This window comes from Acomys russatus, chromosome 7 (assembly GCF_903995435.1).
Source record: "Acomys russatus chromosome 7, mAcoRus1.1, whole genome shotgun sequence".
NCBI lineage: Eukaryota > Metazoa > Chordata > Mammalia > Rodentia > Muridae > Acomys > Acomys russatus.
The window spans coordinates 68,270,821-68,295,260 of record NC_067143.1 but is presented as its reverse complement, the minus strand read 5'-3'; the positions used below and the strand labels follow the sequence as shown (position 1 = coordinate 68,295,260).

Sequence of the window (24,440 nt, the reverse complement as noted above, 5' to 3'; positions counted from 1 at the left end):
GCCTCTTTCTCCTCTTTCTGTTTGGTCGATGGAAAATGTACAGTATTCACCAAAAACGTTTTCTCTATAAGGAAAAATGTTGCTAAATACCAGATGCCAACTCAAAACCTTAATATATTTATGCTCATTTGCAGATCAGTGGGGAGAAGTGTCCAGAGGAAAAGGTAACAGGTTCAAGTTGGCGGGGTTGAGGAGAGGGAGAGAGGGATCCACAATTTTCTTTTTTCTTTTTTCCCCCTGAGACAGGGTTTTTCTATTGACTGTCCTGGACTCGCTTTGTAGACCAGGCTAGCCTTCGAACGCTGCCTCTGCCTCCCCAGCGCTGGGATTAAAGGCGCGCACCACCGCACCAGGCCTTTTTTTGTTTGTTCTTATCTAAATGACTTACTGCCAGCTTTTTTGATTTAATGACACCGTATCTATTCTGTGACTGAGCTTTATCTTCAGTGCTTATTTTTGTATATGTACAGCAGGAGTTTCAAAGCACATACCACAAGTGGCTGTGAGGCAGACCTGAGAAAATTCTCCTACAGCACCTGGGACAAAAATCTCTAACAGGGGAAAGGGTGTGCTGGAGATACTCAGTGGGTACAGTGTCGGCTCACCCTTGTAATCTCATGCTAAGGAGGTAGAGACAGACAAGTTTCCCAGATTTACTGGTGAGCTAGGCTAGCCTACTTGAAGAAGCTCCAAGATGGTGCCTGAGGTTCAACACCTAGTGCTGAACTGTGACTTCCATATGCATATACAAACATCTGCATGCTAGTACACACACACACACACACACACACACACACACACACACACGAGAGAGAGAGAGAGAGAGAGAGAGAGAGAGAGAGAGAGAGAGAGAGAGAGAGAGAGAGAGAGAGAGAGAAGAGAGAGAGAGACAGAGAGAGAGACAGAGAGAGAGAGAGAGAGAGAGAGAGAGAGAGAGAGAGAGAGAGAGAGAGAAACAGAGACAGAGACAGAAACAGAGAGAGAGGGAGAGAGACAGAGAGACAAACACAGAAAATGAAAGAATATGAATGAATCATCTTTGGAGATTTCATGGTCATCCTAAACCCAGTAGGTTTTTTGTTTTTTGTTCTGCTGTTGTTTTTTCACCACAGTTGCAAGTGTCTGAGGTAGCTTCATATCACAATTGTTCTTTTACTCCTTAGTTTTGTCATCAGTAAAATGAGGGATCATCCAAATTCCTTCACGTTTATAGTCTGATTGTGCCTGGAAAAGCCTTCTGCAGTTAATAGAAACTAGTCTTCTGATATAATGCCTATCTCAAGAAAGGCCACTATAAGAACAAGATGTGTATCTGGTGCTTGTCACTGCGAGACTTGCCTGGCACCTAGCCAAGGGTTGGGCGCCAGCAGAACTGCCACTATTGGGAGTGGCAGCAGGGTGTGGGCCAGAGACACCGTGCCATGCTGTCACTTGATTCTTTTCAGAGACCTCTGCTCAGATGAAGACAAGTTTCCTAACTTCATCAAAGGAAAAATGTTAAGGATGAGCCAATACGAAACAGAGTTGGAGTTTATTGTATATAAGTTTTAGTGAGGCTCCTTACAACTTAGGTAGTTCTTAATAAAATTTTCCTTTTTTTTTCCAATAAATGAGATTTTAAAAAATTATTTTAAGTGTGATTTACTGGCATGTATGTCTATGCATCACATATGGATAGTGCCCACAGTGGCCAGAAGAGGATGTCAGAGCCCCTAGTTACAGTTAATGAGTTACCATGTGGTTGCTGGGACAGGAACTCCGTTCCTCTGGAAAAGCAGCCAGTACTCCCAATCATTGAGCCAACTCTCCAGCCCAATAAGTGAGCTTTAAGATGGCTCTGAGGACACCCTGGGAAGAACCACAATCCTTGACTATGGGTCACAAAGGTCACACAAGGAGGTTAATGCATTTTTACTGTCAATGAGATTCCTAGTAAATTGCAGGTTTGCATCTGGAAAAGGAGAAACGCCATAAATTATCAGACCTTAAGCAAGAGTCGTTGCTATTTGAACATTCTAACTTGAAGCATCTCTGTATGAAAGGAATGTGACCTAAATGTGCAGGGATTCTTGATTCCCAGTCAAAGTCAAGAAACTTTAGCTTCTGTTAGAGGCTTTTTTTTCCTTCCCACGACCCCTTAATTTTCCTTGTATTGTTACTGTACTCAGTAACTCTCCCCCCTCCCCCACACCCCCCAAGGAAGATGATCCCACTAAGACACACATCTTGTGTGTCCTTGTGGAATAGCCCTTGCAGGAATGAAGGTATTCCAAGAGATGCTTGTAAGTCTTCCTTCTTGATATCATTTTGAGGCATGGACCCCAGGAAATTAGAATTTCCCCGGGGGTCTCATTTTGATGGAAGAAAAAGTCTTAGAGCCTGTGCCCAGCTTGAAACAGAACTTGTCTTTTCTTTAAATTCACAAGAGTTCTGACTCTCTGAGACCTTTCAGGACAGACTGGAAGGAAGTGGGACAGTGGTGGGTGGGGCTTCTTAGCTAGGCACGCCTCTTGCCCTCTATTAAACCTAAACCTCAGGTCAGAACCCTGAAAATGGAGTTGGGTGTGGGTGTGTGTCACTGGACCTCTTCCAGATGTGGTCATTTCTCTGCTTTTTACTATTTGATAAGCAAAGCTTATCACACTTCTTCTCCAGGGTAAGATTATCTTATTACTGGCCCTGGTTTTGACCCAGAAGAACTCTAGGAACGCTATTGATTATAGAAATAAATAGAATATAGAAACTCTAGAAACATCTTGAATAAACAGGTTCAGCAGCTTATTCCTTCAAAGTTACCCAGCCTTTTGTTTCCTCGAGGTCGGATTCAAGGTCACTAAGAAGCCTTGGCAGCCTCTCCCTCCTTCCACTGAGACTGAAGGTCAGGGCTGAAGTCCCATCCTCACCTCACTTACCCCAAAGCACCCTTGGAACCCAGGCCTGGGGCCTGGACCTGCCTCTGTTGCCATGACAGCGCCTCCGGCCCTCCCAATGCCGCAGCTCCGGGACTCTGATTGGCCAGGGAGGCGGGCTCTTTCTCGAGATGGGTCCGCCGCCGCCATTGTGCAGCGCTGCTCCCAGCGGAGGGTTCCGGCAGTGGCCAGTACCTCGGCGTCTCAGTGTCACCCGGCAGGTCCGGGGCTCCGGTCCGTGCCGGTGCAGGCGCCGGCATGTGGCTGTGGGAGGACCAGGGCGGCCTCCTGGGCCCCTTCTCCTTCGTGCTGGTGCTGCTGCTGGTGGTGACGCGCAGCCCCTTCAACGCCTGCGTGCTCACCGGCAGCCTCTACGTCCTGCTGCGGCTCTTCAGCTTCGAGCCGGTGCCGTCCCGCCGGGCCCTGCAGGTGCTCAAGCCCCGTGACCGCGTGTCTGCCATCGCCCACCGCGGCGGCAGTCACGACGCGCCCGAGAACACGCTGGCGGCCATCCGGCAGGTGAGCCCCCCGCAAGCCTCGGGCCTGCTCCGCCGCTGGCCTTTCCCCTCCGCATCCCTCTCTACTTCAGTTATTCCTAGAATTCCGCTGGTACTTGTAAGATTTGGTCTGTGCCAGACGCTGGGGTAACAGCCGAGAACCAGGCAAGGCTCCTGGTTGGGAGAGATAACATAGGATACTTTAAGGGCGGGGGAGTGCAATTATGCAGCAGAAGTAAAGGAGTAGTGGGGAGGAGTTGCGACAGAGTAGTTTCCTATGAACTAGAGATTGTGAACTGGAACTAGAATTACAGCGGGCCTTGGAATCAGTGGGAAGTGTTCCCAGGAAATGCCGATGACATGCGCAAAGGTCCCGAGGTGAGGCTGATATTGGAGTGGCAATGTGACAACACACAAGCTTGCATGTGGTCCCGGTTTCCAGGAACAGAACAAAATCTAGTGTGGATGAACTACAACAAGAACCAGGTCAAATAGGTTCTTATCAGTAAATGGGATTATTCTTTTCTGTTTTGAGACAGGGTTTCTCTGGGTAGCCTTGGCTGTCCTGGATCTCACCAGGCTGGCCTGGAACTGAGATCCACCTGCCTCTCGTGGGATTAAAGTACTGGGACTAAAGGCATGCACTACCTACCACTGGCCCAGCAAGATGCTTCTAAATCACCCTTATCACAGTGTGGTTTTTGTTTGTTTAGTTTTTGCCCTCTACATTACTTGGGTGCTATCCTTATGGCCTCTCTCCAAACCCACCTTCATAGTCAACACCGGCAGCCAGACTTCTGTCAATATTTGTCTTTTTTTACAAGGCACCCGGAGAATTTTGATAACCCCTGCCCTTGTGAGTCATGTTTTATTAATGTCAGCTTGCATAGCAAGAGCATTTCAGTGCATTATGCAATTCTGTGTACCACGGTCATCATTCATACATATTGGCTTTGCATCTGTGGATTTAAATGTAGACCAAAAATGAAAGGAAGGAGTGGAGTGACATCACAGCTAAACTGCTTTCATAGTTAGTTTGCTTTAGGCATAAGAACTCCGAGAGCTGACTTGAGGTGTATAGGAGTATTGTTTTATAAAATTATCTGTATTACCTGTAGCCCCGGCTAGCAATCAATCAAGACACAGACACTTGTTTTTTTTTTTTTTTTTTTTTTTTTGGTTTTTCGAGACAGGGTTTCTCTGTGTAGCCTTGGCCATCCTGGACTCACTTTGTAGACCAGGCTGGCCTCGAACTCACAGCGATCCGCCTGCCTCTGCCTCCCGAGTGCTGGGATTAAAGGCGTGCGCCACCACGCCCGGCTGACACTTGTTATATTTTAAAAATAGCCTTAGTTAACCTGGGGCAGGGCAGATATCAGTCCTCTAAGCTACTTCCCACGGTGGGACAGGCATGGGATCCCTGCCTCAATCCCATGTCATCTGTTTCTAATAACTTATATCAAGCTACCTCCCATCCATAATCCCAAATACTTGCTAATGTTCTTCATCTGGGCTGGATTCTCCATCCACGCCGCCGGCCATGTGCTTCTCCTCCAGCTAACCCATGCCAGCCTTCCTCTCTTCCCTTCAAGTCTCTCTCCTCCTCCTCCTCCTCCTCCTTCTTCCCAGAATTCCTCTCTCTCCTAGCCCTGCCTATCTCCTGCCCTGCCCAGGTGGGATGGTTTTTTATTAAACAAAAGTTGGGTCACAGAGACAGCAAGCTGTAATTAGCATCAAAATACATCAGAGCACCCCCAACATCGGAGGGAATCCCTGGGATATTTGCAAATATTATAGCTTTCATTCTTTATTTTTCTTTATTGAGACAGGGTTTCTGTAGCCTTGGCTGCCCTGAAACTGGCTATGTAGACCAGGCTGGCCTTAACCTCATCAAGATCTCCTGCCTCTGCCTCCCTAATACTAGGATTAAAGGTGTGTGCCATCACACCTGACCTTTTCCACAGCTGTACATCTGGTCTTCTCCTTTCTTTCTTTCTTTTTGTTTTGTTTGTTTGTTTTTTGTTTTTCTAGACAGGGTTTCTCTGTGTAACCTTGCCTTTCCTAGACTCACTTTGTAGACCAGGCTGGCCTCGAACTCACAGCAATCCACCTGCCTCCGCCTTCCGAGTGCTGGAATTAAAGGCGTGCGCCACCACTGGTCTTCTCATTTCTTTGCGACGTAGACTAGGTGGGAAAACTGTGGCACAGCTCCTTAGGGAACAAAGCCTTCTGATTGGACAGCTTGATGCTCTCTGCCATAAGTTAAAATATTTTCCAGGATATTTGAATGTGTCTCAAAACAAAACAAAATAGCCAAAATAAAGAAAGAAAAAAATTCCCCCCCACAGAGGCTGGAGAGGAGATGGGGCAGTTAAGAGAATGTTCTGCCCTTGCAGAGGGGGCCTAGAACTCTGTCCCAGGTGATCTGTCACCTCTGGATTCCACAGGGACCTGCAGTGACATACACATACCCACATTCAGACACATACATATAATCAAAATAATTTTTAAAGATATTTCTACAAGATACACTATTAAAAATGGTGGCAAAGAAATACAGTCCTGTCCACAGCTGTCCCATCTGGACTAGAGGGCAGCTTTAAAAATGAAAATGATAGCTGGATGTGGTACACAGGTCTTTATCCTGGCACTCAGGAGGCAGAGGCGGGGCCTTCTGTGAATGTGAAGCCAGCCTAGATTAGCTACAGCAGATTCCAGCCCAGCCAGGTCTGTATAGTGAGGCCCTGTCTGTAGGAATCATGTTGTGTCATTCCTTCTCTTAAAAACCTCTGGTTGCAATTTAAAAAAAAAAAAGTAAGCTCTTTGCTCTCTCCTGCCTTCCTGTCTGTCTTTTTGCAGTCTTGTTTTTTCGTAGTACCCAGACTAGAACCCAAAGCTTCAAGCAAGCTAAGCAAAGCACTCCCAGCCCCCTAACTTTTTCTCTCTTCCCCTTTCTCTGGCATCCTGATCTCTCTGTTCCAGTCACCCAATGTTTGTTTCAGATCTTCTGGGCTTCTTGTACTTGATACTTAAACATCCTACTTCAAATTCCTCACAGAGGACTTGGTGTCCTCTTACCTGATGAGTGTGGGTGGAAGCTTGCCCTCCAGACGGCTTACATGGCTGTTCACTAATGTTCGTGGATTACTTGGGTTGTGCTGCTGGCCTCATCTTGGTCAGCTCTCACTGTGCTTGCCGGGTGGCCAGGAAAGCTGGGGGCATTAAATTCCTAGATGCTAGCATCCAATCTAATATGAATATTCCACTCCCACTTTCTGTATCTTTTCCAGAAGATTCCTTCCATCACACACACACACAGGCACACACGCATGAATCAGCACTTGCTGTGAGCACAGGAGTGAGGTGAACACTGACATAAGAGTGAGTCTGACTAGCTGTAAGGGAGTAGGATTGGGCAGTAGTAAGGATTTTCAACCACCTCAGCGCCTCCATTCTACCTGAGGCCTTTCCATTGTGTTTGCTGTTTCTCCTGCTTGGAAGAGAGAGAGCCAAGGGTTAAGTGGTTTCCTGCTCTCAGAACTCTTGTTTCCAGAATAACCTTTTTAAGGTTTGTGGGTTTATTTTGGTTTTTGTTCTTGTTGTTTGGTTTGGTTAAAAGGCAATAAGCAGATGTAGTGATAACATCTGTACTCAGAGCCCTCAGGAGGCTGAGGCAGGAGGATTGTGCGTTCAAGACCATCTCAGACTGCATTGTGAGGCCGTGCCTCTAAAAACCAAGGCTAAGAGAATTAGTTAGTGATAGCATGTGCCAGAAGTGGGGTCCCCAGGACTGCAGCGGTGGGAAAGGGGTGCAGAGGGAGAGAGGGAGCACAAATTAGTGCTCTCCATTCATATTAGTGCTCGTGTTAAAAAACTTTGTCTCACGGGCTGGAGCGATGGCTCAGAGGTTAAGGGTACTGACTGCTCTTCCAGAGGTCCTGAGTTCAAGTCCCAGCAACCACATGGTGGCTGACAACCATCTACAATGTGATCGGATGCCCTCTTCTGGCTTATAGATGTGCATGCAGACAGAGCACTGTATACATAAAAAAAAACAATAATAAATCTTTAAAAAAAACCAAAAAACTGTGTCTCACCTTTTTTGTGTTGTGACCAAATAACCCTAGTGAAGATAGCTGGGCATGGTAGCACACACCTTTAATCCCAGCACTTGGGAGGCAGAGGCAGGCGGATCATTGTGAGTTCGAGGCCAGCCTAGTCTACAAAGTGAGTCTAGGACAGCAAAGGCTACACACAGGAGGAACCCTGTATTGAAAAAATAAAACAAAACAAAAACCCAAAAAACCAAAACCCTAGTGAAGAAAAGTACAACTAGCTTCTTCTTCCTCAAGAAAACACCAAATGGCAGAGGACCCAGGGGCCCAGGATCAGGAGGCCACTGCGGCTTCCACAGAGGATTCGGCAGCAGTCTTGGGGTCCTTGGCCATGCCCGACTGTGGCCATGGAGGTAAAGCCTAAGACAAGGAGTGGATCCCGTCACCAAGCTGGGCCACCTGGTTAAGGACATGAAGATCAAGTCCTTGGAGGAGATCTACCTGTTCTCCCTGCCCACTAAGGAATCTGAGATTATTGGCTTTTTCCTGGACGTATCTCTAAAGGATGAGGTTTTAAAGATAGTGCCAGTCAGAAGCAGACACAGCTGGGCCAGCAGACCAGGTTCAAGGTTTTTGTCGCTACTGGGGACTACAATGGTCACATTGGTCTTGGTGTTAAGTGCTCCAAGGAGGTGGCCACTGCTATCCGAGGGGCCATCATCTTGGCCATACTTCCCATCGACCCTGTGTGGAGAGGCTACTGGGGGCACTGTTTTGTGCAGGGTGACAGGCGCTGTGGCTCTGTTTTGGTGCATCTCATCCCTGACCCCAGAGGCACTGGCATTGTCTCTGCTCCTGTGCCCAAGAAGCTACTGATGACAGCTGGTATTGATGACTGCTACACATCAGCCAGAGGCTGTACTGCCACCCTGGGCAACTTTGCCAAGGCCACTTTTGATGCCATCTCCAAGACCTACAGCTACCTGACACCCGACCTCTGGAAAGAAACTGTGTTCACCAAGTCTCTTTATCAGGAATTCACTGATCATCTTGTGAAAACCCACACGAGAGTCTCTGTTCAGAGGACCTAGGCTTCAGCTGTGGCTACCACATAAGGGTTTTTATACAAGAAAAACAAAGTGAATTAAGTCTGTTAAAAAGAAAGAAAGAAAAGTATAACTAAATGTCTAGTGCAGCATCAAGAGGTAATGATATTGTTTATATTATAGTAAGGGAAATGTGTGCTGTACACTGAGTTTTGATTTTTAGGTTATAAAACATAACCCATGTTGACTTAAGGTCTATTTTAACTTTAACATAAAAAGGTTGTAACCTTTAATATTGTGAAGCCTTCTCACCAGTATAGATGGAAGCTTTATTAGAGTGACTGCCGCTGAGCTTATCTTTTTTGTCATAATAGCTTGTGGAGAATGCCAGCGCTGAGCTGGGTTCCAAGCTCATAACAGGCATTACTTCCACATTCTCACTACCCTGCGGCGCATTTCGGGATTGTCATCTTAATGAAGAAGCCAAAGCTAGAACAGATAGTAATTCACCCTAGATGCTGTAGCCAGAGAGAGAATTAGGACTGAGGGGGTTTCGTGGTCACATGAGTGAAACAAAAAAATTTGTAGGTGTATAACTATACGATCCGGGTTAAAAAAAAAAACAAAAAAAAACCCCAAAAACTATTGAAATAAAATAGAAGACTCTCCCCCCTTAAACATGGCTAGCAAATCTGACTCTTTACCTCTAAAATGCATGCTTAAAGGGACATAGTACATAACCATGGAGAATCTGCCTTTTATTAATATTTAAAGGGGCACAGTACATACCATAGTGTGGAGTGCTTACTGCACAAGCACAGTGCTGCATGTCCTTCATGGGTACTTCCTGTGTGCTGAGTACATAAAGCCAGTAAGGGAGCAACAGGGAGTATCACTCATGCCAACCTGGCGATGGCTAGACCTTCTTTGATTCAAGCCATTAATAGTAAAGACAAAGAGGTCTCGGCAGGCAGAAGTGGATCTTTGTAAGTTCAAGGCCAGCCTGGTCTACATAGTGAGTTCCAGGACAGCTAGGGCTACACAGAGAAACCCTGTCTCAAAAAAACCCCTAAAAACAAGAAACACAGTAAAATTTGGAAACTAGAAAGGCTAATAAATAGTAGCTATAATAATGTTATCCAAAAAAGAAAAATGTTATCATAGCCAGGCATGGTGGTGCATGCTTTTAATCCCAGCACTCGGGAGGCAGAGGCAGGCAAATCGCTATGAGTTCAAGGCCAGCCTGGTCTACAAAACGATGCCAAGATAACACAGAGTAACCCTGTCTCAAAAAACCAAAAGCAAAGCAAAAAGTTATCACTCTCATTTTTATCATCTTCTTTGGTTTACATGCTAAGGCTTTTTTCCTATGCTCTATGTATGTTTGCAGTGAGTCAGAATGAAAAACTGCTTATAAGGAGCCTTTCTTATGTTCACTGTGGGGGGGGGGCAAGGTGGCTGCTAAGGTAGTGCTAGGAGTTTGTTGTTTATTTACTTGCGTGCTAGGCGGAGGGGAGGTATGCCACCACCAGCTACCGTGGGGCCTACAGCCGGTGTTACAGACATGCGCCAACAGTTGTCCACTATATGGTGTTTCTGAGAGAGGACGACATTAAAGCAGCACAGTCCAGATTCGTTTCGTTTATACTAGAGTTGTGACGTGGCCGAGTCATGGGAAGCAGAGGAGTCACCAGCATTCCCACCTCAGTAGGCAAACTGCCGAGTCTAAGGGTTCAAAGCCACCATCGCCCAGAAAAAAAAACTTGGTGTCATAAGTCTCCTTGCTCTGCTACTGTGGCTGCGTGAAGAGCGGGAGTGAGGGCTGAGGCAGCATTAGCACCCATGGGAACCTAGAAGAGGGAAGGGGCAGAAAGCTGTAAGCCAGCTGTCTGTGTCACCAGCCATGTCGCTTTTCTGTCATGTTTAGCTGTAAGATGATAGCTGTAGCTGTTGACATTAATGTTGTTGATGTTTTTGTTAAGGCAGCTAAGAATGGAGCAACAGGCGTGGAGCTGGACATCGAGTTTACTTCCGATGGAGTTCCCGTCTTGATGCACGATAGCACAGTAGATAGGACAACCGACGGGTCCGGCCGACTATGTGACCTGACATTTGAACAAATTAGGAAACTTAACCCTGCAGCAAATCACAGACTCAGGTGAGTCACCACCATACAGCTCCTCCAGCCACCGTTGGTGGTTACGTTGGCACTGGCACCTTTTAAGGATGTTCGCTTCCTGAGTAGCAGGACACCACAGCAACAACAGGAAAGTGTGTACATCTGACCCGTTGGCGCTGCAGGGATCGGCCTCTGCAGCAGTTCTCCCAGGGCGGCACTGTCTGAGTTCTAGGCACTAACTCAGGGTTACTCTCTGCTGTCCTTTAAATTAGAATCAGGCTGAAAGCAGCAGCTTGTCAATCCTCTTGCCTTCAGATGCACCAACTCGTTCTTTAAGCTGGTCAAGTAATGATTCCACCATTGAGTAGCTCACCACCTCCATCCTTGCAACAAGCTTGTGAGGAACCTAGAGTGTAAGGGGTAGAATCCTAGTAAAGCTCTGAAGTAGCACTGTCCCCAGATGGCAGCCTCTGCTCCTGCATGGTCCATCCAGCACGAAGGCTGGTAAGATCTTGGCATGGTTTGTACAAGAACTGAGTTATACATGCAAGTGGAGATAACTACTTAGACTTAAAAACCGTAGGTAGATAATTAATCTTGCTTACAGACAACTCTGGAGAAGTTAAACGATCTACACGAGAAAATGATAAGTTCCTATAAGAACCAAGATTAGATTGGATGCAGTGGCGCACACCTGTAATCCTAGCACTCGGGAGGCAGAGGCGGGAGGATCTCTGTGAGTTCAAGGCCAGCCTGGTCTACAAAGTGACCAGGACAGCCAGGATTACACAGAGAAACCTTGTCCCAAAAAACCAACAAACAAAAAGAGCCAAGGTTAGAGTCTTGATATTCCAGTTTCAGTTACAACAATAAAAAGCCATGAACCCACCACACTGTTTCTGATTGCTGTTCATGTCTTTTTAACCCTATAAAACTAAAAGATGTTTAGATGTCTAACTGGATGGTATCAAACTTACATCGTCTGTGTATGTGTGTGTGGATGCGCACATACGTACATGGAGAGAGACAGAGAGAGAGAGAGAGAGAGAGAGGGAGAGAGAGAGAGGGAGAGAGAGAGAGAGGGAGAGAGAGAGAGAGAGAGGGAGAGAGAGAGAGAGAGAGGGAGAGAGAGAGGGAGAGAGAGAGAGAGAGAGAGGGAGAGAGAGAGGGAGAGAGAGAGAGAAAAGAGAGAGATGTTCAGAGCTAGTTTTATAAGATGTTCCAGAAGAGTTCTGTTATAAATCCAACACTCTGTTCTGAGTACTCAGGAACATAGGCAGTCACACCAGTCCTTACCTTTGACTCAGCATGTCTGAGTCCCAGGGCCACCGAACCGCCTACCTTCCACCGACAGCTGTCCACACCCTGCGAAGTGAAACACCAGGCACTGTGCTTTGAAATGGGCTGCTTAGTTTCTCTCCTTCTTTTAAAAATGTTTTATTTATTTATTTTATTGTGTATGGGTGTTTTGCTTGCATGTATGTCTCATCACATGCAGGCCTGGTACCAACAGAGGTCAGCAGAGAATGTCAGATCCCTTAAGACTGGAGTCACAGACAATTGTGAGCTGTCATATAGGAGCTCAAACTTGGGTCCTCTGGAAGAACAGTCAGTGCTCCTAACTTCTGAGTCATCTCTCTAGCCCCTGTCTTCTTTAATAATAAAAATGCATGCTCATTGGTTTTTGATTTTTGGTTTGTTTTTGTTTGTTTGTTTGTTTGTTGTTTTTTAAGATTTATTTATTATGTATACGATGTTCTGTTTGCACGTGTGCCTGCACAGCAGAAGAGGGCACCAGATCTCATTATAGATGGTTGGGAGCCACCATGTGGTTACTGGGAATTGAACTTAGGACCTCCGGAAGAGTAGTCAGTGACCTTAACCTCTGAGCCATCTCTCCAGCCCGTGCTCATTGTTTTTAATGTAGTGTCAATTCCCTGGTCAGTGGCCAGTACACCTTGAATGTTGAGTGTCTGACCCAGCAATGAAGGTCTAATCCTCTGTAAAATGGTTCAGACTTAAAAGAAATTAAAGTCAGCAAAGCCAACTGACTCCATGCTGGGAAGTATGTGGATAACCTGAAACTCCAGGGCCCGTGCTCTGACCCTCTCTTCCTATTGGCAGACACCTCGCTGCCCTCTGTGTTGGAGTGTCAGCTGGCTTTAGTATTACAGCAGATAACAAATAGCCATTAGGAGGATGTCAGGGTCGGGGTCAGAGACAGCTGGTCACCAAGCCTAACAACCGAAGCTGTCCTCAGGACACGTCCTACAGCATAGTGGGAAGAGAGAACCAACATCCAAAAGCTTTTCTATCACCTCCACATAAGTGACATGGCACATATGCCTTCTCCTCTTAAATATACATAATAGCCAGGTGCGATGCCTCCTTTAAGAGGCAGAGGCAGGCGGATCTCTGTGAGTTTGAGGCCAGCCTGGTCTACAAAGCAAGTTTCAGAACAGCCAGGGCTGTTACACAGAGACACCCTGCCTTGAGAAAAAAAAAAACCCAAAATGAATGAATGAATGAATGAATGTAATAAAAAAAAATTAAGATGTCATTAAAGTTAACACAGCAAAAAATAATGTTTAGGTTCAGTATCACCATTTGGAATCTGTAAAGAAGGCATAGAACTAGAGTACTGTCTTAATGTCTTTTATATAACTACTTTTAAAAAATTAATTATATTCCTATGACTTTGCCTGCGAGTATTGTCTGTGTGCCACATATGTGCCTGATTCCTGAGTAAATGGTGAGCCTCCATGAAGGTGCTGGGAATCGAACCTGGGTCCTTTGGAAGCACAATAAGTGCTTTTAACCACTGAGCCAACTCTCAAGCAATTTCATAACTACTTAACATTTTTTGAGCTTGTGTGTGTGTGTGTGTACACGTACGTACATGTTTTGCATGCAATGTATGCCCGTGTACTGCATGCATGCAGTGCTTAAGGAGTCCAGAAGAGGGCAGTGGATCATCTAGAGCTGGAGTTACAGACAGTTGTGGGGGGGGGTGGCATGTGGTTGTTGGGGGTCAAGGAATCAAGCATGGGTCCACTGGAAGGGCAGCCAGTGTTCTTAACCACTGAGCCATCTCTCCAGCCCCACATAAGTACTTTTGATTCTGAAATTATTACAGATAGCCTTCCCAGTATTGACTCCAGATGAAGTGCTTTGCTTGATTTAGAACCATGATTCCGAAAAAAGAGGTATTTTCACACTAGCTAGTTAGGTGTGGGGGCCTGTGCCTCAGCAAAAGAAAACAAGGGATGGGAGAGGCTGGTCAGTAGAACAGCAGCTTAGCCTCCCCCTCTCTGCACGGGGACACCAGCACACGCGGCTGGGGGAATTGCCTGTAACATGCAGTTATCCAAGCAAGCCAAGACATAATGGTGATGGGGTGGAATCATGTAGAATGAAATGTCATTGTGAGAGGAAGGCACGCACGCTTCATCTTCTTTAGCAGGACATATATTCTTTTAGGTCAGTAGTTCTGAACCTTACTAAACTGCAACCCTTTGCTACAGTTCCTCATGTTCTGGTGACCCCAACCATAAAATTATTTTGTTGCTATTTCATTGCTGTAATTTTGTTATGAATCGTAATGTAATATCTGTGTTTCTGATGGTCTTAGGCAACCCTGGGGAAAGGTCGTTTGACCTCACCCCACAGGTTGAGAACTGCTGCTTTATGCCAGTAGCTGCGTAACAGTACAGTTAACATACCTACATGCTGGGATTGTTTTCCCTACGTAAGGAAGGATTAACTTAAAATCAAGTCCCTGGGTTGTTCAGAGGCGGGTGTGCACTGCCCTTTGATGAGCAGGTCACCGGTATGTTTCCAGGTCTGTGGAAGTGCTGTCACTTACATGCTGTGGCTTTGGCTGTGGCTCTTGGGCTCAGCACCTATATATAGTAAGTCACCTGGCTGGTGCAGCTGAAGAGGGAGAAAGCACTCCTGGCTTCAGCTTGGGAGACATTTGTAAAACCGCCTGTTCTGATAAACTTTGATCTTCTGTGCTCCCCGCTGTGAGCCATTCCTTTCTCTTCTCTTGCAGAAATGAGTTCCCTGATGAAAAGATCCCTACCCTGAAGGAAGCCGTTACAGAGTGCCTCAGCCATAACCTCACAATCTTCTTTGATGTCAAAGGCCATGCAGATATGGTACAGTTCACCCCATGGACTTGCTTTTTAAAAAAGAATATGTAAGGCTGACCATATTCAACACTAGCCATGTCTTTTACATATTCTCTTTCCCTATTTTTATAAGTTATACAATACTTAATGGAAGTATTTAATGCCATTTACTTTTGTTTTGGAAATGTTTCCTTTTATGGAGCCTTTTAGCAGCTCCTACAAGTCTTCAACCAGCACAGAGCGGCAGGATCAGGTTTTACAAAACACATTTCCAAAAGATGGGATGCAGACAGGACAGAGCACACCTGCAATAAAGCCCTCACCACACAGAAAGGAGGTAAAGATTGCACACAAGCCAGTTCCTCATGTCTGATTCATGGGGTAAGGGCATTGGCTAGGGACCGGAGTTTAAAAGGAACTGCTGTACTCAGAGCTTCTCGCCGTGCATGGGACAGTGTGTGTCCCTCTGTGTGAGTACCGTCACTACATTCACTTCTGTTGTTGAGCTGAGCATCTGTGCTTTTCTCAGAAGATTGCTCTATTTTCTTGAAATGTGTATGAAATTCCTAAAATCAAAAGTTTAGAACATGTGCTTGTGTCTACAAAAGCCTGTTGCATTGGAAATCACTGGTAAAACACAGTTCTAATGACACTTGTTTAATAACCAACTTTTCTAAAACAAATACTTGTCCCTTGTTTGGACAACATGAGTATTTTTCCCATAGTCACGGTTGTTAGAGCTCATCACTGGAGTAGAATTCTTATTAATCCCAGGAAATAATTTAAACCAATTATTAGGACCAGAAGCATGAGCACAGGTGAGCACTGGAATTTTACTATAGTAAACTCTCATTTGGAAGGAAAGAGGGGAATGCTTGTAACTAATTACTATCCCAGGGGACTGATGGTTACAGGTTCTTAGGTTTTCCTGCCAACCAGAATCCCCAGAAGCACCTATTCTTCTTAAAGTAGGTCGGCTTGAGGATTTTACAGGCCGCATCAAGGGAGGAATGCTGAAGATGTCTCATATAAGGATCACGTACGTTTCCAAGTATTTAATTGTACATTTGGTGTCCAGGATTGAACCTAGGGCCTCACACATGCTAAACATGTATGTGTGCCTGCCACCCAGATGTGCCCACACCACACGTATTTTTAATGAGCACCTCAGGCTTTGTTGCTGATGTTGCCCATCAGCCCTGAAGCCAAGGAAGCCCTGTCCTTCATGTCTGGTTCTGGTTTTGTTTTGGTTTGGTTTGGTTTTTGCTGTTTTAATGGGGCAAGGGGGGCCTGGATGGAGTAAGAAAAAAAGCTGCTCAAAGCCGTTCAGCAGCCCGTGTTTCCAGGTGGGTGCTTACAGTGTTCAGCCAAGGTTGGGTGGAACACAGAGACCTCATGGACCATTGTGGCAGTACAGGGTAGATGCTGACGATAAACCTGAGCTAACATCCCAGAAGCTGAGGGTACGGTGCTGTAGTCTGCCAGACCTTGATGGGTCTTGCCTCAGGGTAAGCTCAGCATGCTCCACTCTCATTGTGGATAAGATGGGAATAAGATGGCTACCACACAGGGCTATGAGGCCTTGAGTTCTCACCCAGTTCATCAGTGAAGGGCAGGCAGGACTGTGGAACGTCTGTGCTCCTTTCTACTTCGAGGGAGTGTGTCATGTTCCAGAGTAGGCAATGGTGGTGACATCTGTGAGGTCTGGTGACTCTTACTGTGCTAGGTGCCACTAACATTCATTCAGAAACGGATATAAATGTTAGTTTTGAAACTATTATCTCTTCCTTGTGTTCTACTTGAGAAGAGCTGAGAGGCTTCCAGCTCTTTCCCATGTCTTCCACCAACACACACACACTCCAGCCGTTTCCCCTGCGTTCTCCATGATGGATGGTGGGTCCTTCCAGTCCCCTGTCCTGAGCAGGTCACCCTCTGGAGTCCCCAGCTGGAAGCCTTGGGCTGCTTCTAGGCAAGGCAGATTGTGGGCACGACAAAGCTCTTCCTAGTGGCTAAGCCAGAGTCTAGGAAGGACACTCACAGTGTGTCCAGCTTCCTCTAGCCTATAGCTTACCATGGTGCCCCAAAGTATGGCTCCTGATGAGCCTCTCAGTGTGGTGGTACAGGAGAGCCTGGCTGCTTCCTTCTGCTGCGGCGAGGTTAAAATGTACTTCAGTGCCAGTGAAGGTGGCTGCTACTTTCAGCATCCCCATATACATGCAGTGTTAGCAAGCTTCTGATTCAGTCACTAGTGTCTGAGCTTAACATGTAGTGGTTACTTGCTGGCATGACGGTAGTTCGTTAGATTTTTTAACTATGTGACTCTATTGTACAGGCTTCTGCTGCTCTAAAGAATATATACATGGAATTTCCACAGCTGTACAACAACAGTATAGTCTGCTCATTCTTGCCGGAAGTCATCTATAAGGTACTCAGACTTTGTCCGTCATGTCGGGTTAGTTGCTAGAGATAACAGTGGTGGCCTCTGTAAGCATAAGATAGATGGAACCACAGTCAAGAGGCTCTTGCTTTAGGAGCAGGGAGGTCTCCAGGGGACGCTTGCTCTTGCTGCTCTGTAATGTGCACAGCCCCTCTTCTGAGCACCGTCTCTTAGCCAGGCACTTTAGAGGCTCCTTCATGTTACCTTCGTAAATATTAACAGAACAGCGCTTGAATCCACAGTCCTACGTCCCAAAGAGTAACAGTAGAAGATGCCTTTAAAATGACTTGCCAGTGTGGTGGGACACGCTCATCATCACAACACTTAAAGACTGAGGCAGGAGGATTTGAGTCTGCGATCTGCCTAGGCTATATAATGAAACTCTCAAACAAAACAAAAAAACTCCTCCTATATAGTGTTTCAGAGGCACATAAAAATGCTTTGTACATGAATCCCCTTTACCCATGGCCGTCCCCGTCTCCTCTCTGCCCCACTGATTTTCCCCAGGAAGCCCTTGTTAGCATCAGATCATCAAAGATCAGAAATAGAAGTTTTCATGTCTCAGAAGTTCCATGAATGCTTGTAACTTTTCAAATAAAATTTTGATATTTATATTTTATAAATGCTCATTTTTATCAATACCCAAATAAGTATTTGTTTTCCATCTTTTTAAAAAATAAATACATATATTTTATTGGTCTTTTTCATTTATGTATATGAGTGCTCTGTTTTCATGCACACCAGAAGAGGTACCAGATTCCATTACAGATGATTGTGAACCACCATGTGGTTGCTGGGAATTGAACTCAGGACCTCTGGAAGAGCAGACAGTGCTCCTAACTGCTGAGCCATCTCTCCAGCCCCCTTCATTTTTAATCTTAAAATCTACAGTTTTGCTTCCTTCTCTTCCTTTCCCTCTCTCTGACCCCCTTTCTTCCCTTCCTCTGTCTCTCAGTGTTCAGTGGAGAAAGCAGATGTACATGTGTGAAAGTGCACGTGTGTGCATGTGCGCACGTGTGTTGCTAGATCCTCATGCATGCTGGGCAAGGGTTCTGCCACTGAGCTCTGTTCTAGTCCTGCAATTACTATGCTGCTGCACTTATCTGTGTCTGCTGATTGCACGCCCATGTGATTTTATAGACTCTCCTGTACTTTGCTTCCTGTAAACTGATGAAATACACTAGGAACTCATACAGTTTGGGTTGCTTGTTCTTAGCAAGGTCATGTCCTGGTGGGAGGTGTGTACCTAGTCAGAAGCACACTGCATCTCTTAGGCTGCTGCAGCTGTCATTGTGGGCTCCTGGTGGTCACTGGCCAGGTCTATCAGTAAGAAGTTATGAAATGTTAATGTTTTATTCAGAATCTAGAATTCATCTATAAATGAGACCCCCCCCCCTGATCTATCATTTAGTTCCCCTATAAACAGAGTAATTACTTAATCTTTCTCTTTATTTACTAGTTTCCAAAATAAGGAGTTCCTCTGTGGTATCCTTCCACTGTGGTCAACAGAGCATGCATTGGAAATGTTTGCAGTGGGGCAGTGTGTGGCAGTGCAGATCTTCACAGGGTGAAGGTCATGGGCTTGCAGATGCCTGGAACCAGCCTCTCAGGCTCACTTGGCCACAGAGAGCATAGCCTGAGGTACCTCTCCCAGGCTGCCCCATGCCTTTTTGCCTCTCTCCAGTCTCTTCACAGCCCCCTTTCTTCCCTGCTCTCTCCCCTCCCCTCCTCACAGCTCTTCAGTCCTGCCATAAACAGGGTTGAAATTAATCAGCCCATCTTAAAATGATCATGGCTCTATCCTCATTAAGTTCTGAATTTAAATTGCTATTTGATTAATTCGAGTAAAACTTCATAGGGTTATTAAAATGTGACCCTGAAAATTGGGCACATTTGTAACTCCAGCTTTTGGGAGCCTGAGGCAGTAGGATCGGTGTGATTGGCCAGCCCAAGCTATCAGAGACCTTGTCTCCAAAAACCTATACAGACAAATAAAACCTGACCCTGTGCTTGACATTTTCTTTTCTTTCTTTTTTTAAAATTTATTTATTTATTATGTATACAGTGTTCTACCTGCATGTAGGTCTGCAGGCCAGAAGAGGACACCAGATCTCAGTATAGATGGTTTTGAGCCACCATGTGGTTGCTGGGAATTGAACTCAGGACCTTTGGAAGAGCAGCCAGTACTCTTAACCTCTGAGCCCTCTCTCCAGCCCCATGGTTGACATTTTCTTTCTCACTCTGTTTCTGACCAAACCCAGGGCCTCATGCGTACTACCACTCTGCTGCTGTGCTCTCTCCCCAGCCCAGCTCTCTCCATTTGATAGTTCCTGCAGGACCATGAGAAAGATATCCTCAACTGTGCTGCGCATTGAACACCCACGTCTGTTGTTTGTTTTCTCAGGGTTTGTGAGAGATGGCACACTTAGTAGCTATGGGGCTAGGTACCATGGCTTTCTCATCAAAAGAATATTTGGTAAATCTAAAATATTGATGACCATTTTATTTTCCCAAATTCCTTTGCAGATGAGACAAGTGGATCAGAAGGTAATAACAGCCCTAACGCACAGACCCTGGAGCCTGAGCCACACTGGAGACGGGAAGCCGCGCTACACTGTCTTTTGGAAGCAATCCATGTTTGTGGTGTTGGACATCTTCCTTGACTGGAGCATGCACAATGTCTTGTGGTACCTGTGTGGGATTTCAGCCTTCCTTATGCAAAAGGATTTTGTCTCCCCGTAAGTTGGAAGTTGTTTGTCATGGCCTCACATGTCCTGAAGGCTCTTCCTGGGAAGGAGGTAGAAAGAAAGTGGGCAGTCTGGGTTGTTTCTAACTCACAAATCCCAGTGTCTGGTAAGTTAGAATGCCAGCTGCTCCAAGTGTGTGGGGAGATGTCAGGCGCAGTTCAGTGTTCCCAACAGGCTGACCAGATATCCTAGATTTTATAGGTTTTATTTTGTTTGTTTGTTTTTGCTTGTTTATGTGGTGTGTGTGTGTGTGTGTGTCTATGTGTGTGTGTGTGTGTCTGTGTCTGTGCCTGGAGCTCACTAGTGCATCTAGTCCAGCTGGCCTAGTATTCTTCAGGATCCATCTCCACCCGCTGAACACTGGGATTACAGGTGGGCGGCCGTGTCTTCCAGCTTTCATGTGGGTGCTGGAGACCGAACTTAGGTTCTCATGCTTGAATGACAAGCACTTTTTAATTATTATTAGTTTTAAAACATTAAATTACAATTTATTATAGCATATTAATCATGCAACATATCCATAAGTTCTTGCTGTAAATGTGTGTAACAGCTGACACATCATAGCTCACATTATAACTCACCTCATCGCAGCTCACCTCATCCCAGCTCACCTCACCACAGCTCACGTCACCACAGCTCACCTCACTACAGCTCACCTCACCCCAGCTCACCTCATCCCAGCTCACCTCATCCCAGCTCACCTCATCCCAGCTCACCTCACCACAGCTCACCTCACCACAGCTCACCTCACCACAGCTCACCTCACCACAGCTCACCTCACCACAGCTCACCTCATCACCTCATCCCAGCTCACCTCATCCCAGCTCACCTCACCACAACGCACCTCACCTCATCCCAGCTCACCTCATCCCAGCTCACCTCACCCCAGCTCACCTCAACCCAGCTCACCTCACCCCAGCTCACCTCACCCCAGCTCACCTCATCCCAGCTCACCTCATCCCAGCTCACCTCATCCCAGCTCACCTCATCCCAGCTCACCTCACCCCAGCTCACCTCATCCCAGCTCACCTCACCCCAGCTCACCCTCACCCCAGCTCACCTCACCCCAGCTCACCTCACCCCAGCTCACCTCACCCCAGCTCACCTCACCCCAGCTCACCTCATCCCAGCTCACCTCATCCCAGCTCACCTCATCCCAGCTCACCTCATCCCAGCTCACCTCACCCCAGCTCACCTCATCCCAGCTCACCTCATCCCAGCTCACCTCATCCCAGCTCACCTCACCACAGCTCACCTCACTACAGCTCACCTCATCCCAGCTCACCTCATCCCAGCTCACCTCACCCCAGCTCACCTCACCCCAGCTCACCTCACCCCAGCTCACCTCATCCCAGCTCACCTCACCACAGCTCACTTCACTACAGCTCACCTCATCCCAGCTCACCTCATCCCAGCTCACCTCATCCCAGCTCACCTCACCCCAGCTCACCTCACCCCAGCTCACCTCATCCCAGCTCACCTCACCACAGCTCACCTCACTACAGCTCACCTCATCCCAGCTCACCTCACCACAGCTCACCTCATCCCAGCTCACCTCATCCCAGCTCACCTCATCCCAGCTCACTCATCCCAGCTACCTCATCCAGCTCAACCTCAATCCCAGCTCACCTCATCCCAGCTCACCTCACCACAGCTCACCTCACCACAGCTCACCTCACTACAGCTCACCTCACTACAGCTCACCTCACCACAGCTCACCTCACCACAGCTCACCTCACCACAGCTCACCTCATCACCTCATCCCAGCTCACCTCATCCCAGCTCACCTCACCACAGCTCACCTCACTACAGCTCACCTCACCACAGCTCACCTCACCACAGCTCACCTCACCACAGCTCACCTCACCACAACGCACCTCACCTCATCACAGCTCACCTCATCAACTACCTTATTTTTGTTTTGGTGGTTTTGCATGGCAACTGCTTTACAGTGAGTCATCTCCCCAGCTCTAGTTGTTTATTTGTTTGTCTATTTTTGTTTTTCAAGACAGGTTTCACTCTGCAGACTGGCCTGGAACTCACAGCATTTTAAGGGGAAAAATGGAAGTGATAGTGACAGAGTAGGGTACTAGACAGGAGCAGGGCAGCACCACAGCAGAAACCTCGGTGGGCTCGCATCATCCCTCCTGCTCGTCTTCTACAGCATGTCTGTTCTCTCCCCTGCTGCCATCTCTTGAGCCTTTCTTTCAGCAGTTTTATGGCTGTAGACCCACCCTGTGTATCTCCATATGACTTCTAGTTTGCTCATGTATTCAGTTTGGCGCCATTTGGTTATGGCCAACAGTGCTGCCTGATGCTCTGTGAGGAAACTGAGGGTACAGCTCTCTGCCTCCTGGAGGTTAATGTAGGTCAGGGATGCCAATCCAATGTTGAGTCCAGTAAATATAAACCGCAGCTGAGTGCTGAGAAGATGGCTCATGGGCAAAGTGGTTCTAGTTCAAGCATCAAGAGATCCTTAGCATGCATGTAAAAACTGGAGCAGGAGTGTGTCTATAACCCCCGTGCTCAGGGGCTAGACCAGAAGATTCTGGGGACCAGAATAACTGAAGCTTCAAGCTCCAGGGTCATCAAGGGACCCTATCTCAAATAAGATGGAGAGCAATAGTGAAAGACAACCCACAACCCACATGAACAGTGTTGAGGACAGCAGTGCATAGACCTTGTACTCTGGCCTAGTCTGGGACAGAGAGGGGATCCCAGGGAAGGAAGAGTGGCATGGTAATTGTTACCATAGTGGCACAGGCCTGAAATCCAAGCAACTCTGGAGGCTAAAGCAGAAGGCTTGCAAGTTCAAGGCCAGCCTGGGCTACAGTAAAAACTTGTTTGAAAACAAAGCAAAAAGAAGGCTGTGATTGAGTTGAGTGGCAGGCACCTCCCTGCAGGCCCAAGGCCCAGGTTCAAATTCCACCTTCTCTGTCAGACAGTTGGTGAAGGGTACCCAGCGCTGCTGCTGTCAGGGAGGGCCAGTCCTGCGGGGACCACATGAGAACATGGTCACGGTAGAGGGTGAGAGGCTCACACTTGTGTCTCTTTTATCTGGCCTCATCAAAATGGTTATGTGGTGTCTCTGCTGAGTATGTCTCAGCTACACACCAGGGTAGCTCGTTCACCTTGAGAAAGAACCAGGTCTGGAATGTGTGCTGTGGCCTTTGGTCTGTCTGAAATCACTGAGTCATCTCGGACCTGTGAATCTGAGAAGATGTGATTGTTCTAGGCTTCGTGTTAGAAGGTGCATGTATGCTGTGTATCACAGCCACTGCCCTTTTATTGCAACCTTTTCTGTAATCTGGGCATGGGGACACTCAGGAAAAGGTCAGTGCACTTTGAGGAGTTCTACAGTTTACCGGGCAGGGTGCCAGGAACAAACCGAGTTCTGTTTGTGAATTGAAGGGAAGAGCGGGAGGAGGGGAGAGCTCGTGCAGTGTGCTGTGGAAGAGCTGATGCTTCAGTACAGAAAGAAACAGGCAGTGTGCTGTAAGAGGACAGCCATGGGCCAGCCTAGTTTTAAGGACTTGGCGACTGCAGTGTTTGAAGCTGGCGTGGTGTAAAGGAGCCACACAGCGTGCTGGCTTCCCAACATCCTCCTGACTATTAGGAGCCTAGGGTGCCCTGTGCTCTCAGCCTTCTGACTGCAGTAGGCGGCCAGCTGGAGGCTCTCCAGGAACTGTTGATACAAACACATGCTTTGACCTCGCTCAGTTCCAGGGACAGCTGCTCATTCTAATGTAATCAATTTTTCCCTTTTCTCTAGGGACTATTTGAAGAAGTGGTCAGCTAAAGGAATCCATGTTGTTAGTTGGACCGTCAACACCTTTGATGAGAAGAATTACTACGAATCCCACCTTGGGTCCAGCTACATTACTGACAGCATGTTGGAAGACTGTGCACCTCACTTCTAGACTCCCTGGGAGGAAATACAGTTGCAAAACTGCCTGGAAGCCTCTTGCAGGGACATCAGAACATTTTGTTTGCAGAAGCCTTGGGGGTCCTGTGGCTCACACTAGCAATAGTCATATTTTCACCCCAAGAAGCAGAAACCAGGCATGGTGACCATGCTCCAGGGAAGGCTTGACACTTGCTCTAAAAATCTGGGTCTGCAAAAAGACAGGGTGGCCCCACCACAACCCCGCTGAGGGAACAGAGCCACGAGGATGAGCAGAGTGGGTCCTGCAATTAGGGCGCAGGCACCAATGAATGCATGGAGCTTGCACGATCACTCCAAGTTGACATTTTTTAAAATCTTGCCATACTTCAGTAATTCACTTATGTCCAATATTTGTTGTCAACTCTGTTAACGGCAACCTGTAGGTGTCAAACATGTGACCATACTAATAAAATCATTGAAAGGTGAACATAGGGCAAATTATGTACCAAGCCTCTGGTCCTAAGGTGTCAGGGACTGGGGGCTGCTCTGTGCATACTCGAGGCTGCTCTTGCTTTAGCCTCCAGGCAAAGGAAGCCTTGAACACCCTGTGG

The 24,440-nt window shown here is 46.9% G+C and overlaps 1 protein-coding gene across 1 annotated transcript; it reads left to right on the top strand.

Moving 5' to 3' along the window:
* Positions 1-3,057: 3,057 nt before the first annotated feature.
* On the top strand, positions 3,058-24,140 carry Gde1 (glycerophosphodiester phosphodiesterase 1). Its single transcript, XM_051149293.1, has 6 exons — positions 3,058-3,428; positions 10,490-10,665; positions 14,681-14,786; positions 17,092-17,184; positions 19,723-19,934; positions 23,716-24,140. Exons 1-6 carry the CDS (start codon positions 3,168-3,170, stop codon positions 23,861-23,863), a joined length of 996 nt encoding a protein of 331 aa, XP_051005250.1. The 5' UTR covers positions 3,058-3,167; the 3' UTR covers positions 23,864-24,140.
* Positions 24,141-24,440: the final 300 nt, after the last annotated feature.

Coding starts and splice junctions, on each gene's coding strand:
- Gde1 (XM_051149293.1), top strand. CDS start 3,168: ATGTGGCTGTGGGAGGACCAGGGCGGCCTCCTGGGCCCCTTCTCCTTC. Junction 10,666..14,680: donor GCAGCAAATCACAGACTCAG/GTGAGTCACCAC, acceptor CTTCTCTTGCAG/AAATGAGTTCCCTGATGAAA. Junction 17,185..19,722: donor TGCCGGAAGTCATCTATAAG/GTACTCAGACTT, acceptor ATTCCTTTGCAG/ATGAGACAAGTGGATCAGAA.